At 43.4% G+C, this 14,320-nt stretch overlaps 1 protein-coding gene across 1 annotated transcript in view; it reads right to left on the bottom strand.

Moving 5' to 3' along the window:
• Positions 1-3,517: 3,517 nt before the first annotated feature.
• Positions 3,518-14,320, bottom strand: part of dcc (DCC netrin 1 receptor) — a 154,132-nt gene continuing 143,329 nt past the window's right edge. The window contains exons 26-29 of the mRNA XM_053617624.1: positions 13,154-13,306; positions 12,347-12,556; positions 6,317-6,459; positions 3,518-4,053 (exon numbers count right to left, since the gene is read on the bottom strand). Coding sequence (XP_053473599.1) covers positions 3,964-4,053; positions 6,317-6,459; positions 12,347-12,556; positions 13,154-13,306 — 596 coding nt within the window. The 3' untranslated portion in view covers positions 3,518-3,963. The remainder of the gene's footprint in view (positions 4,054-6,316; positions 6,460-12,346; positions 12,557-13,153; positions 13,307-14,320) is intronic.

Below are 14,320 nucleotides of genomic sequence, written 5' to 3'. Positions count from 1 at the left end.
GGCGGCTCTCCTGGCGGCCACGCTGAGGCGTATGGTGCAGCATATGCCAGACTACTCCCCTATTAATCACACCCATTTACGCAGCATCTGCTCTCCTGCCGCAGGTACACGTCGCAGGGTGAGGGGCCACGTCTGAGCCACGACGCTCTTCTCTATTGTAGTGAGGGCTGAGACAAGAGATCTAAACTCCCAGCGGCGCTGCAGTTTCGAGTTTCTCTAATCTTAAAACACCCGATCCAGCTCCTGAGCGAATACTCAAAGCCGCAGTAAGGTGAAATTCTGCACGGCGGCCATCATCCGAGTGGCATTAGGACACTCCGCGCTAAAGGTCAAGTGGTACAATAGACAACAACTCAAAGTTTATTAGGAAGGTTTGAGCAATTTCAAACCAATGCAGTCTTTCATACAAGAAAGCTAGAATTGTTTCCGCAAAAGAACCTTCAGGCTGCTTTCGTAAGGCTTGTGAAGCGAATTACCTAATCCAGTTAGCTCTCTAGATTAGATTTCTTATTCTCAGTAATGCGGATTAAATCTAGATAAAGCTCGATGAGGAGGTTGTCTTAACTGTAGCTTTGGAAGCAGAAAAGCAAGACATGTCGTAAATGACGTCATAATTGGCATGTTTGTTTTTCTCGCTTGAACCATCCACCCCGACAAAAACGACCGACAACTACACCTTCCACACCCACACACCGTGAAACCTGATTGGTTGGGAGATAAAAAAGTGAACTTTTCTGAAAACGTTATTGTTTGTCGTATTGTTAGAAGTGTCGTGTGGCCCATTCCCTATAATACGTTTGAGTTCGAGGGGCTTAGTGGCTTAGTGATTAGCATGTTTACCTCGCACCTCGGGGGTTGGGGGTTCGATTCCCGCCTCTGCCCTGTGTGTGCGGAGTTTGCATGTTCTCCCTGTGCTGTGGGGGTTTCCTCCAGGTACTCCAGTTTCCTCCCCCAGTCCAAAGACATGCATGGTAGGCTGATTGGCGTGTCTAAAGTGTCCGTAGTGTATGAATGGGTGGGTGAGTGTGTATGTGCTTGTGCCCTGTGATGGACTGGCACTCTGTCCAGGGTGTACCCCGCCTTGTGCCCGATGCTCCCTGGGATAGGCTCCAGGTTCCCCGTGACCCTGAAAAGGATAAAGCGGTATAGAAGATGGATGGATGGATTCCGGTTTCCTCCTCCAGCCCAAAGACACACGTTGTAGGCTGATTGTCCATCTCAAAATTGTCCATATTGTGTAAATGTGTGTGTGCGCTATTGTGTGTTCCCCGCCTTGTGCCTCGAGTCCCCTGGGATCAGCTCCCCATGACCCTGTGCAGGATAACCGCTACGGAAAATAGATGGAAGTTTGAGACCCATAGCCTATTTGATTATTAATGTAACAGCAGGTCACGATGATGAGTTTTTAGCTGTATAGTAATCTATACAAAGCAGTACATAGTGAATGACAGAAGGATTCCAGACAGAGATAAATCAAACACCAATGAAAGGAAGTGATGCTTGTTTTCTTTTTTTTTCTTCTTTTTTTATCAAAAACTTTATTTATCAAACCAAAAGAATGCACAATTGAAATAACGTTTCTATATAAAAAAGGACCATTAGACTGTTCTACAGTGCATTACAAAACCAGCAATTGTATACAACGTTGTGGGTAGAAATGGGCAAAGGGGGGCGTGTTTCACACTCTAGAAGGTGTGTAACGTTCTCCCCTCGTTCAAACGGCAACAAAATGTACACTCGTACCTTTCAATGTCTACTCTAGTTTGGTTAACAATGCTAAAATCGGACAATTTAGGAAGGATGGAAAAATACGTATAGGATATTGATTTTGCTTTGTTATATAAAAAGTTTGTCACAGTATTGGGGTTTGGTTAGAAATGTTAGAATCACCGTAGTATTTCAGTGAGGTCACTTTTATTAATCAAAATGTCCAAATTGAGGGAATTAAACATTAAATCTGATAACTAGCTTAATAAAACATCCAGTTTGCAAACAACAAACGTTTTTTTTATTTTTTCCGTAATGGCAACCTGATGACTAAATTGGAATGGATAAACACCTATCGGACGCGAATTTATACTGGAAATCAAGTCAGGACTAAAACTAATTTGGGAAAATATACTAAAAATAGATTGAGCCGACTCCGCTCCTTCGTTTGGGGATCGCTAACCACGAGAAAATCGAGTTCTCTCACGTTGTACGCACTTCCTCGTATCGGATTCAGTAGGCGGTCCTTTTTTCGATGTCCCGTTTTTGTTCATTTGATCTGGAGAAATAATTTCGAAAACGGACGCACCGTCTCAATGAGAAGTTACTGCGGAACACTCTAAACAATATATTAAATTTCCGGTTTTAAACCCCCCCCCCCCCCCAACTGCCCTTCCTCCCACCCTAATACCACCCCACCTCCCCCGTTCTCCCACCCTTGAAAAAAACCCCAAAAAACCCTAAAACCACCTAACTAATGATCTCCCTTCAATTGCTCTATGGTACTGTACAATACAAAAAAAAAACCCAGCATATTTTCTTGTCTTGCTACAGTGTTCATGATTTTGTCCATAGTAAAGTTTACACATGTACAGCATACAAGAAAAATATCCGATGTAGGCGCCATGCCTTGTTCTGGGCGTAAGGAATGACAGGACATGGGCACTCCTTCTTCTTCTTCTTCTTCTTCTTCTTCTTCTTCTTCTTCCTCCATATTATCATTATTATTTTTTCCCCATATTTTTGCCCTGGAAAATGATTATTTTCTATCTGGCAGGTTTGCGCAAGTGCAATTCTAAATTAAAACACAAGTAAAATAAAAATCATTTGAAAAAATATATGCACTGATGCTTACAGACAGCATCAATAAATAAAGGGGGGAAAAAATAGAGGCACATCCAAATATACACGAGTCTCCCACTCATGTATAAAAAAAAAAAAAACACACCAAGATTTGACAAAGCACAAATGGGGGGAAAGGAACAGAAAAGTAAAACATGGTACGTGTTGACGCAGCAGTATATTTTGCTGTTGACACCGTTTTATGTGACAGGGTCTTACATTGACAAGACCGCCATCACGCCTCGCAGTGTAGACCTGGAAAGCTGTAAAATAACAGCCTGGGAGGAAGTGAAATTGCTCGTTCGCGGTGTTCGTTTCTCTCACAGCTTTCCAGCTGCGGCGTCTCACCTCTCCGTCCGGCTCGGACGGGAACAAAAACACGGCCGCTGTACAGTAGTGTCTCGCCGTGTCGGACCGCTCATAGTCTTCGTCGTGCGTCTGAACAAAACGAAAGCGATGTAATACAGGGTATGATACGCGTATATAAGCGTGTGCATTATAACACAGTCATAGTAGGTCAAACTACTGGTCAGGAAACGGAGGTATATCTGCGACCAAATGGATCGTTTGTTTATTTCCCCGATCCCGGCAGCGTGGACTTGTTTTTTTTTCGTCACGAAGCCGTGTTTAATAAGTCATGATCCGGAAAAAAGCGTAGCAGAGTTTTTTTTTTTTTTTTTTGGAAAGATGGAGCGACGGCGCAGCAGAGAGATGGACCTGAGGAAAACGGCGTGTCATTTTCGGAACCCGGTCTTCTCCGTGATATTTATATTCGCCAAAGCTGCAAACGCGAGGGGAAAAGACCAAAGGAAAGACGGAAAACGTTGGTGAAGGAATCCTCTCGAGGTGGCCCAGCTCTAAATGGAGCTCCGTCTTTAAAAACAGTGCCTTTCTACGAGTCTTGCGTGTGATTGATTGATTGATTGATTGATTGATTGATTTCCCTTCTTTTTATTTCTTTTTTTTTTGTTGTTTCATCGCAGGGTTTTTCGCCGATGAACGCATGAGTGGAATAAAGGCCAGAGCAGAGGGATACGGGACACCAGAGAGTCTGAAAAGTCACAGGTGGGTGGCCCGGTTCATGGCGTGCCGTCCCGCCGCTAGATCACAGCTCCCGCCGATGCGTCCCCGACGTTAAAATGCCGAGCCGGTGATGGCGTTCAGCTGCTTCATCAGTCCCTCTAGACTGGCCATCTGTTCGCTCAGGTCGTCCTGCTCATATACCTGCAGGAAGAGATAGAAACCCACAGTATGGATACTCGATTAAAGTCGGAAACATTGGGAGATGTCGAACGTGATCGCTCTGACGGTATTGCAGCTGCACATCACACGTTTACACTAACGCACTGATTTTAATACATTATCGTTTCTATAGTAACAGCTCATTCAGAGCGTCGTGTACGGCGAATGCTCGAGGCTAATAACAAATGGGCTATTTGTGTCGTATAAAGGCTAAATCGTTGATATGGTGAAGGAAGGAGTCTCCAGTGTCAGCACTTCGTAACAGTCAGTTTGTTTTCCACCACAATAGAGGAATTACGAGTGCATTAAAAGCCTTATGTCTTATTTAGAACTCCTCAAGCCAGACCAGTTATAAAGCTCTGTGCTACCAGGAAGGACATCAGCTGACCTTCAGGATCATCTCCATCACCTGGTTTTCTCAGTCCTGAGTTTTTCCTCTTACATCCCCGAAGCTGCTCTCAGTGTGTGTACATACGCTGTGACTTATTCATATTGCATTATTTATATACGACTTTCGCTTTAGCGCCAGCATGAACCGAGATCCTTATTTATAAAATATTCCTAAACTAAGAGGTCAGCTAGAGTTTGCAATCCATGGTGTTAAACTGAATACTTTTTAAAAAAAACTTTATTCAGTGCCATTTCAAATGCGATTTCAAGCCCAACTTGCTTTGACGACACATTTACGTGAGCGAAAGTACTTCAACATAAGTCACACAGAAAGACGGTTCTCTAGACATGTGCATTCTACAGGCAGGAAAATTACTAAATAATTCATAAATAAATAATTTTTAAAAATCCATGAACATGACGGCGTTAGCTTTTGACTCGATGGGATGCAACTATTCGTTTTAGTATTATTTAATTTTTATTATTAAATTGCATTTCGCCAAATCAACTCAACGGCCTCAAAAAAAAAAAAAAAAAAAAAGACATGCTATTAAGAATAGAATAAATTTAAACCATTAAAAAAAGGTACATTGAAGTAACTGGGATTTCAGGACAACTTGATACGAATTAAGGCTTTTCATTTGTCAAATTTTGTGTTAAAATTTTCCAGGCCTATGAAAATAATGCATCCTTCCAAGTTTGTGTCTTTTTGAGCCACGCAGACCTGCGTCTTGGCCTTGTAAGTTGCGCTTTAGGTTTTCACTGCGGTGTATTGTGCGTCGCACTGAAAATTGAAAATGACCGCTTCTTTAAAGTAGCATTCGGCAAACTGCAGTGAAAACTAAGAAAAGTCCATCTGATGGTCTTCTCTCAGGCCCTGTTTACACTTGTGCGTTTTCGTTTTAAAACGCAAAACCGTTGCCACGGTTATGTCTGTCGTCTACGCTACTCCGGCGTTTTCGAGGGTCAAAAGACCCTGTTTTAGTTTGAAAACTCCGCGCTCGCGTTTCAGTGTAAACAGACCAAAATGTTTTGAAAAGGAAGGCGTGGCTCCGCCCACATTCGCTCCCTGATCGGGTCTTCTGGATCATCGCGTATCCTTCCCTGATTGGTCAAACCCCTACCGTATGACCGTTACGCTACCTCGATCGTATACACAACAACACGCAGACTGAACCGCGAGCTTTGCTGGCTTTGTCATCATTCTTAGCGTCCGTTGTGCGGTTAAATTCTGTATTTTATAACGCTGCGGCTGTCTACACGCGCAAGAGGCGAGCTACGATTACAGCGATCGCCAACAAATCTCATTTCCAGCGGCGTAAGCCCTACGTGGAACTCCGGTTTGTCGTGCCTGCCGGTGACTAGCGACCAACTTCCTGTTTACACTTGTATGCGCATGCCCAGTGTGCACGAATGGTCACGTGACATGCGTATTCGGTCGTTAGCGTGGACGGAGATCGTTTCTGAAACACGGCGGAAACGCCAGCGTGGACGAGGATCGTTTTCATTTTAAAACCAAGACGCACGAGTGTAAACAGGGCCTCAGACTTAGATTCGCAGAAGTAGCAGTGCATGATCCAGTACTAGGCATTGTGTTTATTAGCATTATTAACTTCCTGGAGACCCCTGCGGTGTTGAAAAGCTTCGAGATGCCGTTTGCAACCTGACTGCTACTTTAACACAGAAATGAGACACAGCAGACCCTCTTTTAGAGCATCATCACAATTAACGACTTCTCTCCTGACTCAGAAGGCCTTCCTGCTGAGAGGTGCTTCTAATGAGCTTGGGTTTCTTATTTCAAGGGGTGTGTGTGTTTGTGTGTGTGTGTGTGTGTGTGTGTGTGTGTGTGACTCACACTTGCGGGGTCTTCTGCTGGTTTCTGCCCTTCCTCTGCGGTTTCGGGTGCTGTCGGAACGGAGACAGGAAGTAGCGGTGATCTGGCTTTCCCAGCCTGTCCTAACGAAGCTGTCTTGACTTGGGGTTTAGGGAGACTGCCACCTACAAGGACGGACATTTCAAATGAACAGATCCTCAAACACAGACACTGTCACACTCGCACGAGAGTCATTCCTATTACCTATTATTGTCTCCTCAAATACATTCCTCAAAGGAAAGGCTTGCATAATTCATCATTATTGTACAAAACTTAAACACGATTAAATCGCTGAAAATCAGCACGGCTGTGAGACTAACTGAAACTGACAAACACATAAAGCTCGACCAAATTAATCCAGCTTAACGTCAGGCGCTCTGGTTCGCCAAGGAGTTGGCTAACGACGGCTCAGACAGTGAGATCTGTCAGTCTGGCAACAGGTGAGGCAAGACAGATGGACGTGCTGATGGTGTGCATGGACCCATAATCATCCACAAGCCGGCCCTTTCGCTCTCTGAAGGCTGGATGTGTGTGTATGTGTGTGTGTGTGTGTGTGTGTGTAATTGATGGACAGCAGTGATCTCAGAGAGCTGTACAGCTCCAGAACTTATAACCACCCACCACCCTGTGCTTCATCTTAATTAGATACCTGGGCTGGGCATTATCTGCATAATTTAACACTGGAAATTGCCAGCACCTGCTCAAGGAGAGACGGAGAGAAAGAGAAAGATAGAGGGGAGCTCGATGAACTGTAATAGAGCGTGTCCTCCTTCACGCTGGCTTTTATTAGTCCCTGCTGGCGCTGTATGCACACTATCACACATTTTATCGACTACATTGGGGAGAGGGAGGAGGGGGGGAAGGCGGCGGGGGAGGGGGAGAAGGCGGCGGGGGGGGGGGGGGGCTAATGACAAAATCCAACAAATAATCATTTTGAAAAGAGGCTGTAATTTGTTCAACTGATATCTCTGTTGCTAAATATTGGGTGGTCCCTAAAAATGATTAAATCTAGCGACCCCAAAAATTACGGTTATTATACTACAAGCAATAAAACACACACACATACATATAGATAGATATGTATGTATATATAGATGTAGATAGATAGATATGTGTGTGTGTGTATATGTATATAGATAGATAGATAGATAGATAGGTAGATAGGTAGATATGTGTGTGTGTATGTATGTATGTATGTATATATATATATATATATATATAAATGTATCTATATGTATCTAAATCTATCTTCTTCTTCTTATTATTATTATTATTACTATTCAAATTAAAAGATGCCAGATTAGCAAACATTGAGCCAAGCCATGCCTATAAAGCTTCAACCAGTCAGCAGCCAAGCCTGTCATCTGGAGTGGAAACACACACACACACACACACACACACACACACACACATATATCTCATTCAATCGAGACTTCACAAACATGTATAGTTATGTATGCGAGCGCACACACACACAGCGACTCGAAAATCTCCTAATGATTACATGCAAATGCTGCAGCGTCTGAGTGGACTCAGTAATCACAGGATCCGACACCAAAACACAGAGCGGCGTGAAAAAAAAAAGTGCTATCTGTCTGGATATGTTGTGTGAATACTAAAGTGTGAGCAAGGACAAACGCTTAAAAAAAATGTTTTCAATTCTCGTAAACAAACCAAAAAAATAGTATTTATGCGTTACAGTTTATCTGCTACAGACTCCACGCTGTTACTCACCTGGACCTTTCTCACTCTCTGCTTTTATTCCTCTTTAACCATTTCATTACTGAGCAGTGGATAGTACTCGTAACTGTAAAATAATATGCTCATACTATGGATGGATAGACAGACAGGGTTATAAACAGACACAGATGGGTTATAGATAGAGAGAGATAGGGTTAAAGATAGATAGATAGGATTACCCCTCTCTAGATAGACAGGTGATGGATGGATGGATGGATGGATGGTTGGTTGGTTGGATAGATAGATAGGGTTATGATGCATAGAAAGGTAGATAGATGGATAGATAGATATATAGATAGATAGATAGATAGATAGATGGATAGATAGATGGGTAGATAGATAGATAGATAGATAGATAGATAGGGTTATGATGGATAGAAAGGTAGATTGACAGATAGGGATGAATGGACAGGGGTAGAGCTATAGATAGATTGATAGATAGATGGATGGATAGATAAATAGTTAGGATTGGGGATAGACTGCGAGAGTTAGGGATAGAGAGATAGACAAGTAGATAGGATGGATGGATACATACATCCATACATACATAGACAGAGTTAGGGATGGATAGATAGGGTTAGGGATGGAGATATAGATAAGGTTATGGATAGATACATACATACATACATACATACATAGACAGTTAAGGATGGATAGATAGGGTTAGGGATGGAGATATAGATAAGGTTATGGATAGATACATACATACATAGACAGAGTTAGGGATGGATAGATAGATAGACAGATAGGGTTATGATGGATAGAAAGGTAGATTGACAGATAGGGATGGATGGATAGGGCTAGAGCTATAGATTGATAGATGGATGGATAGATAAATAGATAGAGTTAGGGATAGACTGCAAGAGTTATGGATAGAGAGATAGACAAGTAGATAGGATAGATGGATAGATAGATACAGAGTTAGGGATGGATAGATAGATATAGATAGCATTAGTGATAGATGGATAATGGAGTATAATGGAGTATTATATAATAGCTATATATATAATCGAGAGAGATAAATAATCACTTTAGCATGAGGAGTACGAGTGTCTAACGCTAGCGTTGTGTTGGCAGGGAAACCTGGCCCTTGCAGACGGCCATGACAGTTTGATGGAGAAGCAGTGAAACAGGTGGAACAAGTGAACATCCTCTGACCTGCTGTGTTGGAAAATCACAAAGAAGATCCTGATGAAAAACCCTCGGTGTTAGTAAAACACTGATGGATCAATTTACCCACAATACCTTTGATATCACTCCAACCCAAACACTGCACTCACCACAACGCGTGAACAATCAGAGCTGAGCCGGTGTGTCTCGCGGAGTGTGAAATAGCCGATGTGCTCGAGGCCGGCCAGTCGGATGATCCCATGCATAGAAATGACGATCAGAAACGCTTCCATCAGCACGAGGTGAGGCTCACAGCTCTGTCGAGTGGCTATTGTACCGCCGCTGCGTGATGGAGGGCAAACCCAACCAGCTTTTTATCTGCACTTTGCCTTTCCTTCTGTGGATTTTGATCACTGCTGTTGTGCTGGGATTGTACAAACTCCCAGAAACGTTCAAGGACAGCAATTCAAAAGTCTAAAGCGTCAATAACACCCCCACACCCCCTCCCCCCCTCCCGGCCGCTTCACATGCTTTCAGTGCATGTAGCGTGTTCAGCCTGGGAAATTACAGTAACAAGGTACACTGTGTTCTAGTTCACGCTGCCCATTTCCTTTACTCATCCTATATTTAGGGCATTTGCTCTTGTAGGAAAATAATCAACGCAGTTGCAACACGCTGACACCGGAGACTCCTTCCACTACTGCTAAATAAACATCTCCTGACAGAAAACATCACGCTGTAAACAATTCCACACATCTGTTCGTGTGGAGCGTCCAAGGCGTACTGTACAAGTCCCGGTGCATGTTACTATAGAAACAATAACGTATTCAAATGAGCGCGGTAGTATAAGCTGGGGGTTTTGCAGGTGCAGATGTCAGAGCATCTCCTGACCAATCAGAATCCAGAATTCAACAGCGCTGTGGTATATAACGCAGATGTCGAGAGGTTAGGGTTGGAGTGTATTCATGCACAGCGACTTCAACGCAAAAAAGCAAAAAAACAAAAAAAAGAAGGGTTCATGAGATTTGAGCGTGTAAAACGTAGAGCCATTTTGTATCAGCAGGGCTGTGTCAATTTTTTATTTGTTTTTTTTTCCTCCCCTCTCCACACACACAAAATAATTACTGCTATTTTAAAGCATGGCGTATATGAGTCCTGAAGAGCTGGTTTTGAACCCGAGCACTTCCTCTGTACTGGGTTTCTCCGCTGGATTTTCCGATGAGAGAAGAACAAAAACGAAGAGAGTGTGGACCGCTGTGTCTAATCCTCTGTTATTTTACAAGCGGAGGCGGGCTGAGGCGTTTCCAAGACTCGACTGGAGCCAATTTAGACCCGAACACGGCGAAATCAGCAGGGAGAGGCTTTCAGAAAGGGCTAAATTGGTGGAGCGGTGAAAAGCCAAACACGTTAAGACACGTTTTGACATATGACGCGCTTCTGAACAGCGGCAAGTAAGGAGTAAAGCACTGCAAAAATTGTCCAGGGACGGTTTAAGGAACATGTCAAAGAGTTCAAGGTGTTGACTCCGCCTCCAGATTCCCCAGATCTCCATCCGATCGACAAACAAGTCCGATCCATAGAGGCTCCACCTCGCAACTTATAACACTTAAAGGATCTGCTGCTAACGTCTTGGTACCAGATACCGCATCACACCTTCAGAGGTCCTGTGGAGTCCGTGCCTCGACGAGTCAGAGCTGTTTTGGTGGCACAAGGACGACCTAGATGATATTACGCAGGTGGTTTTAACGTTGATCGCTATAGCAACGATAACATATTAGAACGAACGCTAATATAAACCAGCAGTCATCGCTGCTGTTACAAACGTTCCTGACCAATCAGATCCAAGCAGGAATGCTACACCCCTATAATCCACCGCACAAACCATCCTTACACGACGAGCTGCTGAAATACCTCGGCTTTCCTGCGCCGTGTGTTTAAAAGGACGCATTTCAACAACAGCTGACGAACAAAGAAAAAAAAAAGTAGCATATTCCCTCAAACTGTTCTATTTGTGGTGTGATGCGGGTATCTGTTTGCACAGACGGAGTCAAGCAGCTTGGGGGACAAAAAAAAAACAGGAAAAAAAAAACGTCTTGAGGAAAAGCAATTAAATTGCGACTACAGGCGGTCAGCTGATGTCGAAGAACATTTCGGGTTACTGCTAGTGTGGAGGGCAAGAGTGGGTGGAGGGATATCCCAGGAGGGTGGAGAAGCCTGGAGCAAGTGTGTACGAGTGTGTGTAGTGTTTAGTGTGTATGAAATCAACAGGGAGGGAAAAAAAAAACCCAAGAAGAGTAGAGTCTACGAACGTGGGTACGAGGTCGGAGAGGAAACGGAATGAGTTTCTAGAAATGAACTCCATCAGAGCTGACCTTTCTGTAGAACTAGCCTCCAGACACACACACACACACACACACACACACACACGCTCATATCGTTGTCTTTACAGCTTCAGATCCTTAGAGATAGATTTATGGAAGGTGGTCTGGGAAAATCCGGGAAATTTTCTTTGCCGGAATTCTGGAAAACGGTCAAAATCATTTTTAGCCTCTTTAAAAACAAACAAACAAACAAAAAGAAAAACGAACTAACCTTGAGCTAGGTTAACCAGCTAGCAAGTTTAAGAAACATGGCGGTAAAAAAGCATCAGTCTGCCTAAAGATGTCTGCAAAACCTCGCGAGCTAAGCGTGATTTCCTCTCAAATATACAAGGGTTAGGGGTTAAATGAAAACCTTCTGTTCTTCCTCGATTCTCTCATGAATGTCATGAGAGTCGCGCGTTTCAGGTTCTCATCTGACGTTTTTAATTTAACGCATAGACAAACTGCTAACGCAATTCCTCCATACAGTGAGAACAAACCACCGTCCAGTGAAAAGCGTTCCGTTTCATTCCGCAGTGAATCGTAGCGCTGTTTATAACGAACGCAAATGAGAAAACTCCGAAGGAATCCGCCAAGCTCGGCTCTCGTCACGTTCCCTCTGTTAGCTGTCATAGAATCGCAAAAACTTCACATCCTCCTACTCAACATACACTCAGATCAGCAATGATGATATAACCATCTGGAGTGTGTGAACACACACACACACACACACACACACACACACACTATAATAAGGCTGCATATACTCCATTCACACTACTTGCAGGACTGGCCAGCTCACCTGGCTGTGGCATCATGGGAGTGTAGATTTTGGGCTCGATGGTGCCCATAGGTGGGGGCAGGAGAGGGTTGGTGAAGCTACGCAGGGGGTGTGTGGGTCTGACGCACGCTGTGGGAATGGAGCGGCTCGGGAGCTCCTCTGCTCCCGACGCTTCGGGCTGAACGGTGGGGATCAGAGATGCCTGAGGCTGGGGGGTCTCTGTGGTTATGGCTGTGGAAAACACACACACACACACACACACACACACACACACACACGAGGTTGGCTATTGATCACTGATGTCTAGTAGCATAACAAAATAAATACTGCTATAAATATGTTTAATCCTTATTTCAGATTTATATATATATATATATAAAGCATTTTTCCAGTCACCTTGTATATTCAGTATTAAGTATTAAGCACATAAACACTGAAAACACAAATATGTACAATTTTACACCCTAATTTCACATTGTCTCTGGTTGTCTTTCCTTCTAAATGTCACATATTGGTTAACAAAATGAGCCTCCGAACCTTAAACAGTTAAAAAAAAAAAAAAACTAGAAAGAGAGATGGACAGCACTGATGAAAGGGGAAAATCTTCTCTAGAAAGTAATCGAATGTAATAGAAGTCATGCGAGGGAAAAGAACAGTAAGAAGACGGGTGAACAGGGGCATAGGATGAAAAATGAAGGCTTGTTAAAATGTCAGAGCAGAGGATGGGCACCGGAGACCGACGCTGTATGACACGGGCTGCTCAGTAGAGGAACAGATGAGCTTGAGGAAGAAAGCGAAAAGAAGGAAAAAAGGATGTTTATAGCGTACCTGCGGCGTAGCCTCGGTCCACAGTGAGCGTGGAAAAGGGCATCGGCCTGAGGGTGAATTTCGAGTGAGGGGTGTAGCCACATGTCGGAGAAGGCAGGATGCCCGGGTACTGACTGCTCTCCAGTGTTGGAACCGGGATGGCACTGACCACCGCTACGGATAAAAACAGAGCGAGACGGTTAGCTCGGAAACTAGCAAACTCTACTGGATGGAAATATTAAAGTGTTACAGAGGAATAATTGACGAATATTCGAATACCAGTCTGTTACTCTGGATTGGTTATTGTCAGAATTAAAGCAACAATTCAGATGAAAAGCCACATAAATATAAAGGAAGCGATTTTAACTCTGAATTTAACTACCTATAACATTTATGACTTATTTCTGACTTTCTGAATTTATAAGTCTGAATCATGTCACAAAAAGTTTCATGTTTGGGGCAATTTATGGAATAAATTGGACTCGACAAGAAGTGTATGCAATCTGATTTACCTAAAGCACTTAAGGGATAAGCTTTGATGTCCAAGTGGTGTCGTGAGTTATACGTTTTGAAATTGCATAAGTTAAATAAATTGTAAGTTGTAGGCTTTGAAGTTTGAGTCTAGTTGCGAATCGTAAATTTTGAGGTCTGAGCTGATTCGCGAGTCTTAAGGTGTTTAAGGTTCTTAAAACTTTTAAGAATGAGTCAAGTTGCTAATTCTATGCTTTGAAGTCTGAGTCGAGGTGCAAGTCATAAGCTTTGACTCCTGAGCTGATTGGTGAATCATAAGCTTTGACTCCTGAGCTGATTGTTGAGTCATAAGATTTGGGTCTTGAGCTGATGGGTAAGTCATAAGCTTTGACTCCTCAGCTGATTGTTGAGTCATAAGCTTTGGGTCCTGAGCTGATTGGTGAATCATAAGCTTTGACTCCTCAGCTGATTGTCGAGTCATAAGCTTTGACTCCTGAGCTGAAGGGTGAGTCATAAGATTTGGGTCTTGAGCTGATGGGTGAGTCATAAGCTTTGACTCCTCAGCTGAAGGGTGAGTCATAAGATTTGGGTCTTGAGCTGATGGGTGAGTCATAAGCTTTGACTCCTCAGCTGATTGTCGAGTCATAAACTTTGACTCCTCAGCTGATTGTCGAGTCATAAGCTTTGGGTCCTGAGCTGATTGTTGAATCATAAGCT

This window comes from Ictalurus furcatus, chromosome 28, assembly GCF_023375685.1.
Source record: "Ictalurus furcatus strain D&B chromosome 28, Billie_1.0, whole genome shotgun sequence".
NCBI lineage: Eukaryota > Metazoa > Chordata > Actinopteri > Siluriformes > Ictaluridae > Ictalurus > Ictalurus furcatus.
Note: the sequence above shows the minus strand (reverse complement) of the source record. Positions and strands in the feature narration are given on the sequence as shown.